The sequence below is a fragment of the Lupinus angustifolius genome, chromosome LG06 (assembly GCF_001865875.1).
Source record: "Lupinus angustifolius cultivar Tanjil chromosome LG06, LupAngTanjil_v1.0, whole genome shotgun sequence".
In the NCBI taxonomy this organism is placed as follows: Eukaryota; Viridiplantae; Streptophyta; class Magnoliopsida; order Fabales; family Fabaceae; genus Lupinus; species Lupinus angustifolius.
In genome coordinates this window covers 5,191,928-5,209,335 of record NC_032014.1, presented here as the reverse complement: position 1 = coordinate 5,209,335, position 17,408 = coordinate 5,191,928, and the positions used below count along the sequence as shown (strand labels likewise).

Genomic DNA, 17,408 nt, shown 5'->3' with positions numbered 1-17,408 from the left:
TAGGACGAGTTCCTATATCTTCGGTAGGTGCGGTCGTAGCCCAAGAATGATAAAAAACATGTTCGTAGCCTCAAATAATTTGTTTTATAAGCCTTATATGCCAAGGTTTCATTGCACCTTCTTGTCTTTGGTGCAAGTGCAGGTAAGCATTATAAATTCAGTCGAATATTTATTTATATTTATATATTAATAACGTAAAAACTCTTATATTTTCAATACATATATTTTTTCCTTAATAAATTTTACTTGGATAATAAATGAATTTCCTATATTTGGATTGTGAATGAAAGATCCTCTAATCATTTGTGTAACATCCATCCAATTATAACATAAAAACTCTTATATTTTCAATACATATATTTTTTCCTTAATAAATTTTACTTGGATAATAAATGAATTTCCTATATTTGGATTGTGAATGAAAGATCCTCTAATCATTTGTGTAACATCCATCCAATTATACTTGGAATTATTCACACGTCCATCAATCTATTTTAAGATATTAAATTGATTGTATGTAATCCACGCATACTTGGATAATATTTGAAGCTTGATCCTTCCTTCTTGTGTTGTTTTCTTATTTTCTAGTAAATAAACATGGAACAATTGTTGGTATAAACTTTATATTGAATATTACAATCAATTTATAAACTTTTAAAAACTTAAGTGGCACGTAACACAACAAATGATCTCTCACAACTGCTATTCCAATTTCCAAAACCTAGTAGTAGTAGTACACACAAATCTTAAAGGTAAAGTCCCATATGAAGAAAAAAATCAAGGATTTTTAACCTTTATTCTTAGCTTTCGAGCTATCTGTGTTGCTTTAGGATGACTAGGTCGCTTGTTACTGTCGAATTGTTCAACCTCAACCCAGTTCATAAGTTTCAGTAACAGAGACTGAGGAACTTTCTTAATATCCCCATCTGATTCACCCTTTGTTTTCTTCAAACCTGTTTCCAAGGCCTTCTCTATAAATTCCATAAACCAGTTCCCAGCTTCTGTTTCAATCTGCTTTCCCAGTTTGATTGCAGTGCCTAAACTGGATAATGGTGCTGCTGCTTTTTTCTTATTCTCATCATTTTCACCAATTGGTTCCAGTGGCGTTTTCGCAACTGGAGTGGATGAACCTCTCTTCTCCATATTCTCCTTTTGATTTGTACTTGATCTTAGGAGTTTCCCCGTGCTTGTCTTGTGATCATATCTTTCGGGAATGGAGGCTATTGATTTGTACAGAGCACACCTTCTTTTTGATAAGTTTGATTCAGAGTTTGTTGAATTGTGCAAAACGTGTGACTCTTCTTCACCATGTTTGTCATTTGGTTTCGGAGCAAATTCTTTAGCTGAAGTAGCTGCTTGAATAGACATCATGTCATTAACTACTTGTACAATGTCATTGTGGAATTCCAGAAACCGTTCGAAACAGGCTCCAGGAGCATCCGCTCGAGCCGATTTGCATAAATTCGAGAACATCCTAAAAGAAAACACAAATAACAAATTTTATCAGTTGCTAGTTTAGCAAGCACTACTAAGTAGGCAAAGATTAGTATATAAAACACAAAGCTTAACAAAATTTGACAACTTTCCTAATAACTTACATTTTATAATGTGAAGTACAGATAGTATGTTACAAATTTTGACTAACAATATGGATGTAATGAAACATTTCCCTATATATAAAATAGAATGCAAAAAGAATTATACTTGAGGGACCGGACTACTGTCTCAGTAGCTGAAGCATGTCTTAAGGCTTGAAGAGCAATTTTTTGAGCCACTTCTCTTTGCTGCACAGCTTCCTGTCACAGAATAAGCAATTAGATATTCAATCTCTGAAGAATGCAAAAGACTTAATTAACAGCCTTTTGTAATTTATACCTTTCCCAGGGAGCTCAGTTTTCCTGGTAAATTCATTGGGAGGCTAAGATTGTTGGTGTCATCAAAAGCTGAATTATTAGTAGACTGAGATTGTGTTTGAGAATGAGAAGCCACAATCGATTCCTGGTTCTGAGCATCTCCAGCTAAATTTTCCACCTTTGCATTTCGCAATCGTGGTGGTGGCGTGGTGCTTTTCTTTTCCTGGAGATGAAATTTACCACGGCAACATCAGAGATTTGAATTTCTAATATGATAATGATAAATACATCATTTACCAGTAAAAACTAATCTTCAATTTAATTTGTTAACTAGTGCCCAAATGGTATTGGTTACTTATCAAGACCCTTTGATTAAATAATCATATGAAAGAGGGAAAATGTACCTACAGCTAAGTTGAAGGGAATAACAGGTATCCTAGGTTGTCTTTCAGAGACACTCCTGCTCCTTGGAAATTTCTTAGCAGAAGAAGACACGACACAACTTTTCCTAAACAAAGCAGCAGGACTATCTCCTTTAGCATCAGTCATCTTTGCAAGAAGCCCTCCACCAACAGAACACCTCAAACCAGAAACAGGAGTACAACTTATACCATCCCTTAATCCAATCTTCCTTCTAATCAATGGCGAACAACCACCGCGTTCCTTATTCACCGGAGTACTACACTGATCAAAATCCAAATTAACCGGCTTAAAATAAACACCACCATCACCATCGCCATCATTGTTGTTGTTTTTATTATTATTATTATTATTACCATTCTGCCCTAGGCCTCCACTAGTTTCCCAAGAACCTCTTCTTGGCACCGAAAATGAAGCACATTTCTTTTCACTCCTCACTCCTTTCTCTCTCAAACCCATCAACGGCTCTGGTGTCCCCACAAAAGGGTGTCTCCCGGGGAGTGGTTTCGCGCCTTTGATGACCGGAACAGGGGACCCTGGCTCTAACCTATCCACATAGATGAACTGTCCCAGCTGCATCTTGTTGCTGAGGACAAAATCATCTTGGTCTGAAGGAAGTGTGACATAGATTGAGTGTGATGAATCAGAGACCTTGATGTAGAAGCCTTGTTTAGGGAAGAGGCTTTTCTCATCAAGATCCGCGGGGACAATGTCGGTAACTTGTAAAAGGGAATTGCGGCGTTCGCTGGTGGGTTTGACACCGGTTTTTAAGCCGTCAAGGAGTTTCAATAGAATTCCGGGTACAAGTGTTGCCATTGTAGGGAACAATGATAATTTTTTTGTGAGAATGGGAATTGGATTAGGGACAAAGGAACAAGTGTTGAGAATCACAGGGTTGTTGTTGTTCTTGTTCGCGAGTCATGAATAACGGTGGGAAAGGAAAGAAGAACTAGCCGTTGGCAACGGTCATATTATTAGCCTTGGCTACTAACCCTTTTTCGAATTTCATAATAAATTTAGGGTTGATGAGACTAACGGTCATATGAGTCAACTGCTATGAAGTATGAGGTGCTTATTTCTAAAGCTTTTTGGTATTTTTTATAGATACAGTTATAGAAAAAGTGGCATAGTAATCAGATAAAAGTAATGTTGACATTTTATCATATCATAGCCATTCCTCTCCTTTTTAATTTAAGGTTTATATATTTATTTTATCTTTGGTCCTTGTTTGGTAGTGCCTCTATCTAAAGAATTTTTTTTACATAAAAAGTTGTCACTATTATTTAATATTTGATAATTATTATACAAACAGTTGCTTTTGGTGATTCATAACTCACAAACAAACAAGATGACGACACAACACGCTTAGTATCTTAAATTTATAGTATTTCAACTTCAATGCTGGCATACATATGACACTAGTACAACATAGATGTTGATAATTAAAAAACAAGGTCTAACTAAATATACAGCACTTATTATTCCAAGTTGTTTGTAGAAAATACTTTTTCCTATTGGTTAAGATACACCACATAAAGACATTTCAAAACACTTCATACCAAAGTGTTAATCTTCCATAAAGTGTTATACAAAAGTGTAATATTGAAAAAAAATACTTTTCTTATTGGTTTTTTTATAACCAAAATATTTCTTCATATATGAATAAGAAATTAACTCATTTTGGAGGTTTATGGTCATCTCTTTCCGATAATGGAGTGTGACTACTAAATAATGGAGTGTGAACTTTTTAATCAAAAAATTATGAGTGATTGCATTCAATTTAAAACAAGGATTTCAACTAACAAGATCCAATACAATTGAATAATTCTATTTTGGGTTGAAGAAAACCCTGAAAGTGTGGTTGAAGGCGTAGGCTTGTATCGTAGTACAACAATGGATTAAATTTTCTGAAGTTAGGAGAATGCAAAAAATAGTAAAATACACACTCGTAAAATACACACTAGTAAAATGTATTAGGGTTTTAGGGTTTAGGGTCTAAACCCTAAATACACCCTAAACACCCTAAATACACACTAGTAAAATGTAAACAAACATTTTGGTGATACTTTTGCAGAAGTTAATTTCAGTGATAATAATGCAAAAACTCGTGACCCTCTTGCAGAAGTGTAAAATAATTTGCATTTTTGAGGTTCACGAACTTCATTAATATATCACTTCTATAATAACCCAAAGATTTTTGGCTAAGCAAATAGCTGAGACACAAACCCCATATTCAGAATATGAAAATCATTAGACTTGATAACACCCACTGCTTCCAAGACTGCCATTGATGGCATATCATATGATAATCAAGTGCATCATGGGTTCAAGTTGAATACTTGAATGTCTGGAGTGGATAAGGATAATTTTGGGGGGAAATATTGAAAGTGTGTTGTTAAACAAATTATGGAGTGTGTAAAAAATGGCAATACACATGAAACCATTTTTAGATTCATCTTTATAGAACCAGCTGTTCATTCCTTTTATTGGCCTTCGGTCAATGACTTTGTTATTCATGCCAAAAAGCTAATCAAATATTATGTATATAGAAGATTTGCCTAATGATTGATATTTTGAGATACCTCATCTCTCTCATTATAGGAGTGGAAAAGTTCCTTCATTACAGGCTTAAAACCACATCAATCATTAATTCATTTGGCTAGTAGAACTGAAGTCTGGGATATGCCACACAAAGTGGTGTGTCACATAGAACCAAAAGAGATTCATAATTGTCACAGAATGACAAACACAGGAGACTATATCACATGATAACAATTTCAATTTCAAGTTCTTTACTTCATCAAAATTAAAATTACTTCTAAAACTATCATACATTTTACCCAGAAAATTTTCTCGTGTTCAAGAGTACAATAGGGAAGAGACTTTTCTTTCTGAAAGCTCGAACAGCTTAAACTCCTTGTAAATGTCAACAAGAGTAGAGTGCACTTTGACAGTCTCTGTGATTAAGGAATAATTAATCAAGTTACATCATTAAATACAGTCACTACTAGAACCAAGCATTGAAACAAAACCTATATTTGGATGGTCTAGTAGCAAGATCTCATAGGCATGATGCTATAGAGGTGCAAAACCTGTAACATAAACATAGTTAATGTCAGGGTTCTTGAGCATTAAAGGAGAAGGGTTTCTTAGGTATCTTTTTTGGGGTAAATTTAAATTTAATCATTAGCTTATGCATTCAAATTAATCGAACAGTTATCCAATCGTCAAGAATACTGCAAGCTGGGGAGTGGTATCAACCCTGAGTGTGATGTAGAATCGAGTGGTATACACCCAACACAGAAAGTACAAGCCAATCAATATACTGATGAGTAGACAAACTTGACACTGAAGATATTTAAAATGACTTTTTTTTTTGCTAAGATTACAAAATGGAAGACTTCAAAACGCAAGAATCCTACATTATAGCTGAAAGAGCAAAACAAATAAAACCAGTATCACCATGCCTGTGATTTATAACATTTTGTCTCCCATGTTCGTAATTGCCACACTAATAGATGCAGGCATGCTGTGATCTAGTTGAGGGAGGGATATCATTATATTTGACAATTATTGACTTACCTATTACATAGCAATTCTATCTATTACATATATATTAAGGCAAAAAGAAAACATACAAAAGATAGAATATATACAACAGAAGCATGAACTTATGAACCCAGTTTCCCAAAGCATAAAATTTCAAAATAAAGGTATGGTATTGATAACCGAAAACGGGAGTTGATATAAACTTGAGAGTTGAAAAGAACCTGCATAGGCACATGCCTGATGGACACAAACAATCAAATGCTTATATTTCATTGAAATAACATTTGAAAGATACAACCAAATCCTTATATAACAACTACTTTTAATGCCATGAGGCTATTTGATGGTTGGTTGTGCCTATAGGCATCGTGCCTGTTATAAGTTTCATTCTATAAATTTATAGTACAAGATAATTCAATCAACAACAATGTGAAAAAAAATTGAGGATGGACTAAGAAAGTTACCTTCTGAGAGACAACCCCAGTTGTTATTGTGCAAAGACAGTAGAGAAGTGAACAAGGCAGAGGCAGTAGCATTATGCAATTGTGTCAAAGACACTTGTACACCAGACAATTGCACAGGAAGCCTAAAAAGCAACAATGTATAATCATTCAGATGCATAAAAATAACAATAAGTTCTCATTTTTAATAATGTATAACAAAACAGATAGAACCATGTATTAGTATTCTACTTGCACATGTAGTGGAATGAAGAGGGGTTAAGGGAAGAGAAAATGGTGGTGTATGGAAAAAAGAAGTGAACTTTACCTGAAAAGCGAGAATGATCGGTTCTGGGTAGAAACTTTAGAAGAAGGTAACCCTTTGAATTTAGCAGCATATGAAGGAGAAAGAGGTGAAGATTGACGAGAGAAAAGGGTTTTTGTAGAAGGAGAAGGTAGTTGGAGAGTTTTCCTAACACAATTAGCAGTCACCATTGATGTTTTTCTCTGCAACAAACACACTCTCCCTCTCACGTGGCTCGCAATGCTGAGAGGGAATCACCAAACGGGCTTTATCGTGGGCTTAGATCTAATCAACCAATTGGGCCTTTTACTGTACTTGCTTGGGTTTGATATCTAGAATTCATGACCCATAAGAGACAAATAAGGGACCCTTAAACCAACTAGAGTCATAAAAGTGGCACAATTCTACTTAAGTTGAGAATATTCTACAAATACTTATTTAATGATTATTATTTAATTAATCTAAAAACTTAATATCTTAACGTCTCCCAACAAATATCCTATATAATGTAGTTAAATATGTGATGAAATGTCAATTTGTTATATTTTATATAATTTGGAATATTTTTTCCCCTCTGGAAATAATTATCTTTTCAGAATGCATAACTGTTACTTCTAATAAATATTTTCACTTGTACCTTCAATCTAAGTAAGGTGAATGATTATTGTAATAATTCATTTTTTACTTATTTGTTTATTTAAAAAAATATTTATTAGTTTCATTTAAAAGTTCAAGTTCTATTTTTGATGTTTATCTATATTTAATAAGAGGGAAATATTTTATTAGAAAATAGAAAAATAAATATCACATAAATCAATATAATTATCATATTGTTTAGCTAATGTGATTTTTAAATGAGATAACTTATTATGAATGAATGTCATCCTAGTACAGCTCTTCGTTCTAACTGAAATTATTTTAGGTTGTCTTGCAGTCTTCTTGATCAGGCAACTCATACCAGATCCATGGTCCAATAATTGATGATGAATGACAGTGTTTGGTTAATGTGTTTAATTTATTCCCCGAGGTTTGAACTAAGTTTAAAAGCTGTTTGTTATGGCAGTCACATTAATGCATAGCATAAATTTGTAGCTGGGGCAGTTGAACCATTACCAGATTCTCAATCAACCATACATTACTCAATTACAGCACATTAAAATTATGTTTATATATTGCATATATTCAGATTGCATAAATTAACACTGACGTCATCTATTTTGGGCTGAAGAGTGAAAACAATATATTGAGGAGATTAAACTTATAAAATGATAATGAAAACTTTTTCAAAAAACTTACTTACAAAATTTAAAGACCATAGCACCAAAGGTACGTTGTTCCATTAATTTAGTCCTTGCTGCACCTAACCAACCACAATAATCTATGATACAGGGATCGCACTTCTTTTTTTAAAAAAGAGAGGATATTATATTGAACGATGGTGAAAATGTTAATTTGTTCGAGGAAGTTAATAATCTACAAGTAAAAAATTGAGAAAAAGAAAGTCACATTTAAACGCATTCCAAACTTAAACAGTTTAAAATCATTATGAAAAATAAATAAAATTAACTTATAAATCTTTCTACATCTTAGAAAAAAATGATAAATATGTGTCACAAATACTACTTTATAGTTTATAGTACACACATATCACTTTTCTAGTGGTAGAGTATAGGAGAATGTAGAGGGTTATTTATAAAAAAAACTCTAGGCAAATAATTTTTTTATCATGAAATGTGTACATTTTTAATTATTAAGTATAGAGATTAAGGTCTCTCTAGAAACAAGTTTATAATCTGGCTTAGGTAAAAAGATTGATCTTCTTTATTATAGAGCAACATTAATCCTGTTCGGACTTAGAACCACTTTAATAAAAGTGCAAAGGAGCTGCCATTAGCCATAGATTGTGTTCCATGACCTTCAGATTTCTTTATTAAAGTGCATTGAAATTTTGCTTGCTATTTTTCTCAAGGTCCTTAAGATAGTAAGTATTAACGTTCAATTTGAAAGGGAAAGTTCATATTACTTCCACTTTTTTCCTTATGGTATTGCGCTTTTTCCTTTAATCAAATAACAAAATAAGTATCTTTTATATTATGCACAGATTATATTCACTTTGTCAAGTTGAATTTTTAATCATGGTAGCATTGCCCTTTCGCTTTCATCTTTGCCCATGCACAATGCATGAATCAGTGACGCCAATTCAAAGTTCAAACTACTACACCAGCTAGCAAGTCAAGATCTCGGAGTCTCACCTAGAAAAGATATGTTTTATTTAAGTATGTAATACGTATTATAATATAAGTGTTTTTTACATTGTCAGTAAAATATTCACCATTCATTTTTTAATTATTATTGACTCTAAAACAAAAGTAATACAAATCAATAGTGGATGATGTACTGATGATGTATCAGTGCATAGATTTTAAACTCTCAATTAAAATGTAAACATAAGTCATGTAAATGGGAGTTAAAATAATATTTGATAGGGCTAAAATGTCTCAAAAGTTAGCGATAAATAATAATATTTAAAATGACTAATTTAATTCATATTTGATATTTTTAAAGATTATTTTTTTGGTTTTTCATGACCAAGTTAATACATCAATAATTTTGAAGGACCGATGGCTATTTGTTGTTTAATTATACATAGTTGTTACAAGGAAAACTTTTTTATTTGGTTGGTATACTCGAATCATTGTTTTCTACATAGAGAAATATGCTGATGATTATTTTAAAATATTAAAAAATTGTGTATTAATAAGCAGTAGCTAAAACCAAATTGTGAAGATTCTATAGAATCATTTCATAATTGGAAAATAATATGACAAGTAGGTATAAACAAAGACCGCATTAGTTAGCAAACAATTCATTTTAATCCATCAGATCACTACAATAATTAGACAAATGTGTCACATTTTCGTATAGGATTTTTCTCATATATGTCAAGACACATTTTAACCCATTCGAAAAAGGGTCTAAATTTGCTTTGAGATACATTTTATTAATGCCGCTTTAGTTCAATTACCTTTTTGGGTTGATCTTTGGGCACATATATGGAAAATGCAAATCGGTGTCTCAAAACATATTTGCTTATTTGGTTCAGTAATCAGTTTCTTTTCTTTAGTAATGAACCGGGATAGTAAACCGGTCGATTTGGGTTTGGCTTGATGAGCTTGATGATGAAGGTGTAGAGTTGGCATTGATTGCTGTTGTAGACCCGTCGGGAGGTATGTGAAAAGGTTTTGTGACGCTAAAGACAGTAAGAGTTTTGGGATAAATAGAGAGACAAAGTATAAGTAGAGAGAAGTGATTAGCAGAATATTTGTAGAGATGAAGTACTCCCTTATTTATAGGAGTGATGCAGGTGAGGTGTAAGCTACCCATTGGTTAGATTGGGTGGTCCGTGGCGGCGCACCAGCTCTCCACATGCTAGACCCAGTGTGGTGTTGATTTGGGCCTCAAAGCCAAGCCCATAAGCCCAATATGATGTTCTTGGCTTATCTTGGAAATGTGGGGTGACCCGAAATGACCGGGTCACCATGTGACACCTTACTTTGATCATAGTGGAATAATCCAAAATGATGGTCGGAGGCAACAAAATACTCGATTTATTTGGATATTATCATTACGTGCCCGGTTTATCCGGGCAGGAACAATTTCCTATCACTTTTATTTAAAAAATTTGTCTAGGTTTATGCAGAAATATGCAATTGCTGATATTAATAAGCTAAGTATTAATTATACTAAGACAATAGTAATTTTTCATTGATGATATTGTTATTAACTTGTTTATTGAGATGCATGATTCAAATATTCTATTGCTCCTTTTTTAATCCAGGATGTAGGTAATTTTCGTATTGAATATGTTTCTAATTTCAACTCTTCAAGAAGTCTAACTTTGAGGCACAATCTAATAGGTTAAACATGAGGATAAACAACTTCCCAAATTCTAAGGGTGGAAATGCTAGTTCTTTAAAGCAAGATCCAAAGCACTAGTTAATATGAAAATGTAAATTCTTAGCTACCTAAAAACTCATTCCCATATATAGTATCTACGTCTGCTATCTTACAAAAGTATATCATTTTATGTGTTATTTTTTATGATTAGTTAGAAAAAATATATTTAAGTTAAAAATTTAAAAATAAAGTATTTTTATGACCAATCAAAAGAAGTAACACATGAAATGACACACTTTTTGTGATAGAAGATTTCTCCAATATATATTAATGGTCTTTGTAGTCAGTGATCACATTAAGAATCATTTTTTCTCACTTTGACTTGATCAAGAACCATGTCCTAAGGATATTGGTTAACATTTGTCATATATTAATATAGTTGAAAGATGTAAGGGGATAGTGAGAGGGTGTTTAGCATACAGGAGTGCATGAGAATTAGATGTCCAAGATTTAAGTACTGGTATCACCTATCCTTAATACCAGTAAGATACCGTGATATTATTAGATATTCAAGATTTAAGTACCACATTTCATGAGAACTTGGGAGTGCATGGAGTTCAATATAATAATTCCATATTTTGGGGTATACCATGTACAGTGTGAGTCATTTAAAATTATACTAGTAATTATAATACCAAACATTTTAAATGATTGAAAATTTCATGGTGGGGTCTTAAAGTATCTTACCAATTGATTTAATCACCATAGTTGATTTTCATGCTGCTATTTCCCAAAGAGGGACTTAAGTAACAGGAGCAGCTGTTAGGAATTATAAGGGCCATCCAATGAGACTGAAGTAGAGGCACTGTTTCACTGATCAACTGCATCATGGGAATCATTTCGGAGAGTGGTGCACAAGTGGTCTGTTTTAGCATCAAATAGATATCACTGTCAAACAAATTCAACGCGTTATGCATATTTCCCACACCTATCAGTATATATTAATAAACATTATGAAGTTTTTATTGTAAAGGAGTTACTTTTTGTTAGTAAAATAAAATTTGGGATGGAAGATACAAAAGTGTGACTAGGCATGTTTCTTGATGAACAACAAAATCACCAATTTAACCTCAAATTTTGAGTTAATCTTAGAACTAAAGCCAAGGCACATGACATAATCTCATTATTATTATTATTATAATTTTCTTCTATTGCACTAATTTGGACATTGGCCAACAATTGCTGTCTCGTGAACTTTGCCACACCAATACAAGAGCATGTTTTGGTTGGTTTAAGGACCACCTCATCTTTTAGTTCACATGGCTTTGTATATATGTGGAAAATCCAATTTCTTGTCCTTCCAATTGTTCTTCCCCCTCTCAAATTTATCAACATGTAGAATCTGGATCATGTTCCTTTTTGTCCTGTCATGGAGTTTTCTTGTGTGTTCTATTCAGTGCCCTCCAATACCAACCAATTCAATAATAATTGAATCAAAACAAAAAACAAGATAACCTAAGCACACAGTAAAAGGCTAAGATCAAATTCATATAGATAGTTAAATAAAAACCATTGCTTGATTCATTGCCTCCAATCATTAGGGAAGCCATAAACACTTACAGAACCCATGCTAGTAATGATTTTAGTAATAGCAATCATATAAATATACCTTCTTTCAAATGTAAAACCACAACTTAAATAACTATTCTATCAAAGCAAAATGACAATTCTAAAAGTCTTAAAAAATACATTACTTAAATCTCAAAATAAAGTAAACTATTTGTGGCATAGAACCAACTGCTAAATTTTCTTAGCAACTGTTCTTTCTTTGTAGAACTATCTTCTCAATCAGCAGTGGTCCAAGTCAAGTCATTCTCAAAGATCCAGTGACAAACTTCAATCCGACCGGGAGCCGAGCCGAGAGCCATGAATGCACCATGGGTGGGGCTCCATACAGAGGTATCCAAATGACAAATTGCAACACCATGGTTAATTTTGGATTTGGTACTCGGGTCAAGTAGATCCGCTTCATAAACCCGAACCTTAGGCACAGAGTGGCAGTAGTAGAGCAAATAAGGAAACAAACTTTGGTGACAAGACACAGATTGTGTGACTTTTCCACCATTGATCCCTTTAACATTACTCACAATCACTTTCTTCTTGGACCCATTAACATTCTGGGTAGTCCGAGGCACCACATTTCGACCCAAAACCGAAGTTGCAAAATCAATCATGTCCTCCATTGACCCAATGCACCGTTTTGTCTCACCAGGGCTTGGGACTCTCTCACACTCAGCCAAAGAGTCCTTCATCATTTTCTCCATTGAACTATTATCAGAAGCCTTGAAGATCTTCTTCAACTCCGAAATCTTGGATGATGAGAAGGGTAATTTGGACAAAATGCTCCGAGGCAAAAACGACCTTTGTGGCATCTTATCTCTAATATCAGGCATAGGCATCACAGTCCCTTCCTTCATCATCTTCTCTCTGAAGAATTTGCCTGGCTCAACCCACTTTTTTACCAAATTATCACTCACTCTTGAAACACTTTGAGACACTGAACCACCAGAACTCACATTAGTATACCTTGAAAAAGAAACAGAAACATCTTCCTTGTTATACTCTTTAAACGTGTTGTTAACACCGTAGGTTGTAAATCCAACCTTACTTTCACCGGTTGCACCTTTTCCATAACCTGTCAGAGAAAACATACTAAAAATAAGACATAGTAAATAATCAAAAAACAAGTTTATCTGAGATTTTCATCGAACCTGTGAATCTGTCTATTCCTTCATTGAATGTTTTGCCATAGTTGCTGAAATCAACTTCAGCAGCATTGGAATTTTTAGCATAAGAACTGAAAGAGTCAGCACCAACATTGGCTTGGTCACGGTAACTAGAGAAAGTTTCGGTAACACCATTGCCACCATCAGCATAGTTATTGAAATCGTTAGTGGGGTTGTTCATGTCAGTACTATAACTTGTGAAACTGTCATTGGCGCCATTTGCGGTTTCAGCGTAATTGGAAAAACCGGAACTGACAACGTTGGAGCTTTTTCCGTACGAGGAAAACTGGTTCTCAGCGCCATTACCGTTTTTGCCATATGCTGTGAATGTTTGTTCTCCGGCATTGCCGTTTTCGGAGTATGAAGTGAAGGATTGTGTTCTTCCGTTTGTGTCGGAGGAGTAGGTTGTGAAACGGATATCAGGGACGTTGTTTTCGTCGGCGTAGACTTTGAAATCGCCGGATCCTCCGGTGGCTCCGGCGCCGTAAGTGTGGAAGGTCTGTTCCACGACGTTACCGTCGTCGGCGTAACTGAGGAAACTGTCTTTATGGCCGGCGGAGTTGCGGCTGTATCGGCGGAAATCGTTCACCGGAATATTCACTCCTTCTGAGTATTTCTTGAACGAGTCGAGTCCACCGGGTCGACCCGTTCCGTAATTGGTGAAGTTCTTGTCTTGGTACACTGCAAAGTTTGAATCTTTGTCATGCTTTTCCAAACTCGGTTGCAATTCAGGGAAGCAAAGGAGTTTCGCTGCAGTGCAAAATTCAGGGAGGCGCGTGGAAAGAGCAGCGCCGCCATCTGCAGCAGCGAGTTTCGCAAACGCCGCCGCATCTACGGCGTTCAGCGGTGAGGCTTTGGATAAAAGGAATGGTGGCTTTGGAAGGTTGTTGCGGATCTCCTTGTCCCAGTAGCGAATGAGATAAGCCTTTGGGGTGAAGGGATTTTTGTCATCTCCGGCCACCGTGGCAAAACCGATCTGCATTGATTAAAAATTGAATACCCATTATGAAAGTGAGAATGATAGAGATGAACCCATTGAAAAAGAGCGAAACTTGAATTGTAAAATGATGAGAGTGAAGTTACTTACAGTGAGAGATGAGACGAGGATAAGGAGACAGAGGAGTTTCACATGGTTGAGTTGTTGATTCATGTTATTTTTACTTTCCTTTTTCTTTTGTTCCAGACAATGAGGAAACTGAAAGAAAAATTAGAATGGTACTAGAATTAAGTGTGGAGTTGTTGGGTATTCAGAAATTTATACTTGGTCTGAAGAGTTAGTGTGTGCATTTAAAAAAAACATGATTCTAGATTAAGCCTTAAATGTTCAATCCCATTTTGTGTGGAGTCTGCTCAGAACTTTGACACTCACCTGCAAAAAACATTGACCAAGTAAGTGATAGTTAATTTGCTGTTATAAGTATTAAATTGTACATTAAGTAGTGTGTGGTTTTATAGTATTGAATGAACTGGTAAGAGGGGAGTGATACAAATCATGTGAAAACAAAAAATGAGTGAACTAACAAGTCAGAAACTTATGTGCATCCAACTGGAAAGTAGAAAGAAACAAGTACAAGAACGATAAAAGAGGGGAAGAAAAATGAAATTGGAGTGGGCATTGAAATTTTGTGAGGCTGAAAGGATGGAGTACCTTGAAATGGTTGACACTTTGCATGAGCCAATACATGGGGATATGGGAGAATTTATAGTCAATGAAAACCTAAATAACGCGCATTCTAAGGGGAATACACGCTCACAAATTAGGATAATGTATAAATTCTCTTTCTCTTGCCGTTAGTGGATTTCTTCCTAAAATGCAATATCATGTTAAAAGAATATTTAGTATAGATAATGATAGTTATTTATTACCTTTAGATATTGATTAAAGAGCAGGTTTGTGGTAGAAAGTGGGGTAATTTGTATATCTTTTTATGATGAATACAATATAAAATCTATCATTTGTTTTGTTAATGTTTCTATTTATGATGTATACAATATCTATTTTAGTTAATGATTTAATTGAATACTTATTACATCAACATTTCTTTTAGAAATTAAAAATGTTAAGATTAAGAAAAAAAATAAGATTTCTAATTTAAATAAAATAGTTAAACATTAAAATATGATATCCATGATTTTAATGTTAATTATGAACGCAAATAAGGGTCATTATGGTTGTTTTATCATATTAATTATGAAAATGTTACCTCATTCTTATATATGCTAGTGTATACAGACACGAACCTGCATGTCAATATTGCATGATATTATATATTTAATTTTTATAATTACAATATATTTAATGTATTCGGTGTATTTTATATTATAATTTTGCGTGTATGATAATATTTAGTGTAAGGTAAGAGATGTGGTTAACTAATATGTTGGTTGTAGTTAATTAGGATTATATGGTTTTTTTGTAAAAATTAAATAATGTGAAGGGCAAAAATCGTAAAAGTTATATCATATTTTGTCTTTATATATACTAGAATTTTAACTCAAATAATATATATAACACAAAAAATTTGATTACATTTATCATTATGTAAAGATTAATCATATTTTATCATACAAAATTGTCCTATAAATATTCTTACATCACAATAAAGTGATATGTAAATAATTATATTGGAATCCATACTCTAATCATTCCAATATACTTATGTTAAGAAATAAAATTCAAATTTTAAAATATAATATGTAATTTTGTATAAATATTCTTACATCACAATAAAGTGATATGTATTATATGTAAATAATTATATTGGAATCCATACTCTAATCATTCCAATATACTTATGTTAAGAAATAAAATTAAAATTTTAAAATATAATATGTAATTTTGTGGGTGGATAAAAATAGATATTTGATTGCAAACCCCTTTTATATATACTCGCGTGTTGACAGACACTGTCGTGTCTACCAATATGTTTTCCTATCATTTATAATATGTAATTTGTATGTCATAAATGTCAAATGTAATATTTTGTGTTAAAGTTTTGTAATCTACAGTTGAATTTATTCGATTGATGTAACATTTATGTTCTACATTAAAAAACCGATAGTTATAATATAAAAAAGAAGAAATAGTTAACCAAATAATATGAACATATATACGGTGGAGAGGAACATAAAATGAACATCGAGTTATATATAGTTTTTTTGGTAAAAATTAGAAAATAGTGAGGGCAAAATAGGAAGAACTACAAATTACATCATGATATATGGTTATTTTGGATTTTCCATTTATAAGTAGTATAGACTAGTGTGTTGGCAGTCACCCCGTGTTTGCCGACCCGCATTTTTACTTTTAATATTGAATATTTAATTTTTATATATTTCGTTTTAGAGAATTATATCACTTTTTTGGTACATGATATTATAATTTTTTGATAAAAAATATAAAAATTTTTTTTCCTCTAACCTTCATATACATTTTTTATTATATAAAAAAATATTGTAATAATTATTAATTATAAGAGCAAAATAGACAAGTAAAAATTATGTTATATTGATAGTTATTATATATTTTGAGTTTATATATAGTATAAAAGTATAGACAAATTATAGATTATAGATATAGAAGTATAGATATATACTATAGATATATTGTATAGATATCATGATATACATGGTGGCATATATAACGTACTTTGCTTATAATTTTAAATGTTTAATATAGTTCCATTCATAATTTATTTAATAAATTGTCGATTATTCAATAACAATAATGACAAACAAACAAAATCTTTGATAGCATACTTTAGTAGACCAGTAAAGGTTGTGCAACAAAAATCTTCTACTTACGAAATACCTTATTCTACTAATATTTTTCGATAAAAATGATAATTAACATGGGTACCTATGCCAATATATATATACACTATGAATGTTGATATTAATTATTCCAATTTTGTATAACATCAAGTAATGTAATTTAAAAAAATTATAAACATTACTTGATTTTTATGAAAATATCAATACAATTGGTTGAAAATATAAAATCAGTAATTAATTGACTGAATGAAAAAGATATGAGTTTCATTAATGAATGGTAATTTTAAAATGTATATAATTATTCACAAAATTTTAATTACCCTAACAATATTAATCACTTTTACTGCAAACAACCACCTAAAAAAGTCTCACCTAAAAGAAACAA

The 17,408-nt window shown here is 32.8% G+C and overlaps 3 protein-coding genes across 4 annotated transcripts; all 3 read right to left on the bottom strand.

The window, feature by feature from the left end:
- LOC109349201 lies at positions 627-3,237 on the bottom strand. Of its 2 annotated transcripts, XM_019589920.1 has the most exons (5): positions 2,262-3,237; positions 1,876-2,076; positions 1,705-1,796; positions 746-1,474; positions 627-692 (listed from the first exon to the last, which is right to left on the bottom strand). In XM_019589920.1, the coding sequence occupies exons 1-4, from the start codon at positions 3,087-3,089 to the stop codon at positions 778-780; spliced, it is 1,818 nt and encodes a 605-aa protein (XP_019445465.1). In that variant the 5' UTR covers positions 3,090-3,237; the 3' UTR covers positions 627-692; positions 746-777. The 2 variants fall into 2 exon arrangements, with proteins under 2 accessions (XP_019445465.1, XP_019445464.1); XM_019589919.1 differs by lacking the exon at positions 627-692 and having other exon boundaries at positions 745-1,474.
- LOC109350400 lies at positions 5,133-6,757 on the bottom strand. Its single transcript, XM_019591642.1, has 3 exons — positions 6,591-6,757; positions 6,287-6,408; positions 5,133-5,230 (listed from the first exon to the last, which is right to left on the bottom strand). The coding sequence occupies exons 1-3, from the start codon at positions 6,755-6,757 to the stop codon at positions 5,133-5,135; spliced, it is 387 nt and encodes a 128-aa protein (XP_019447187.1).
- On the bottom strand, positions 12,019-15,032 carry LOC109349200 (polygalacturonase 1 beta-like protein 3). Its single transcript, XM_019589918.1, has 4 exons — positions 14,898-15,032; positions 14,337-14,618; positions 13,235-14,225; positions 12,019-13,158 (listed from the first exon to the last, which is right to left on the bottom strand). Exons 2-4 carry the CDS (start codon positions 14,397-14,399, stop codon positions 12,308-12,310), a joined length of 1,905 nt encoding a protein of 634 aa, XP_019445463.1. The 5' UTR covers positions 14,400-14,618; positions 14,898-15,032; the 3' UTR covers positions 12,019-12,307.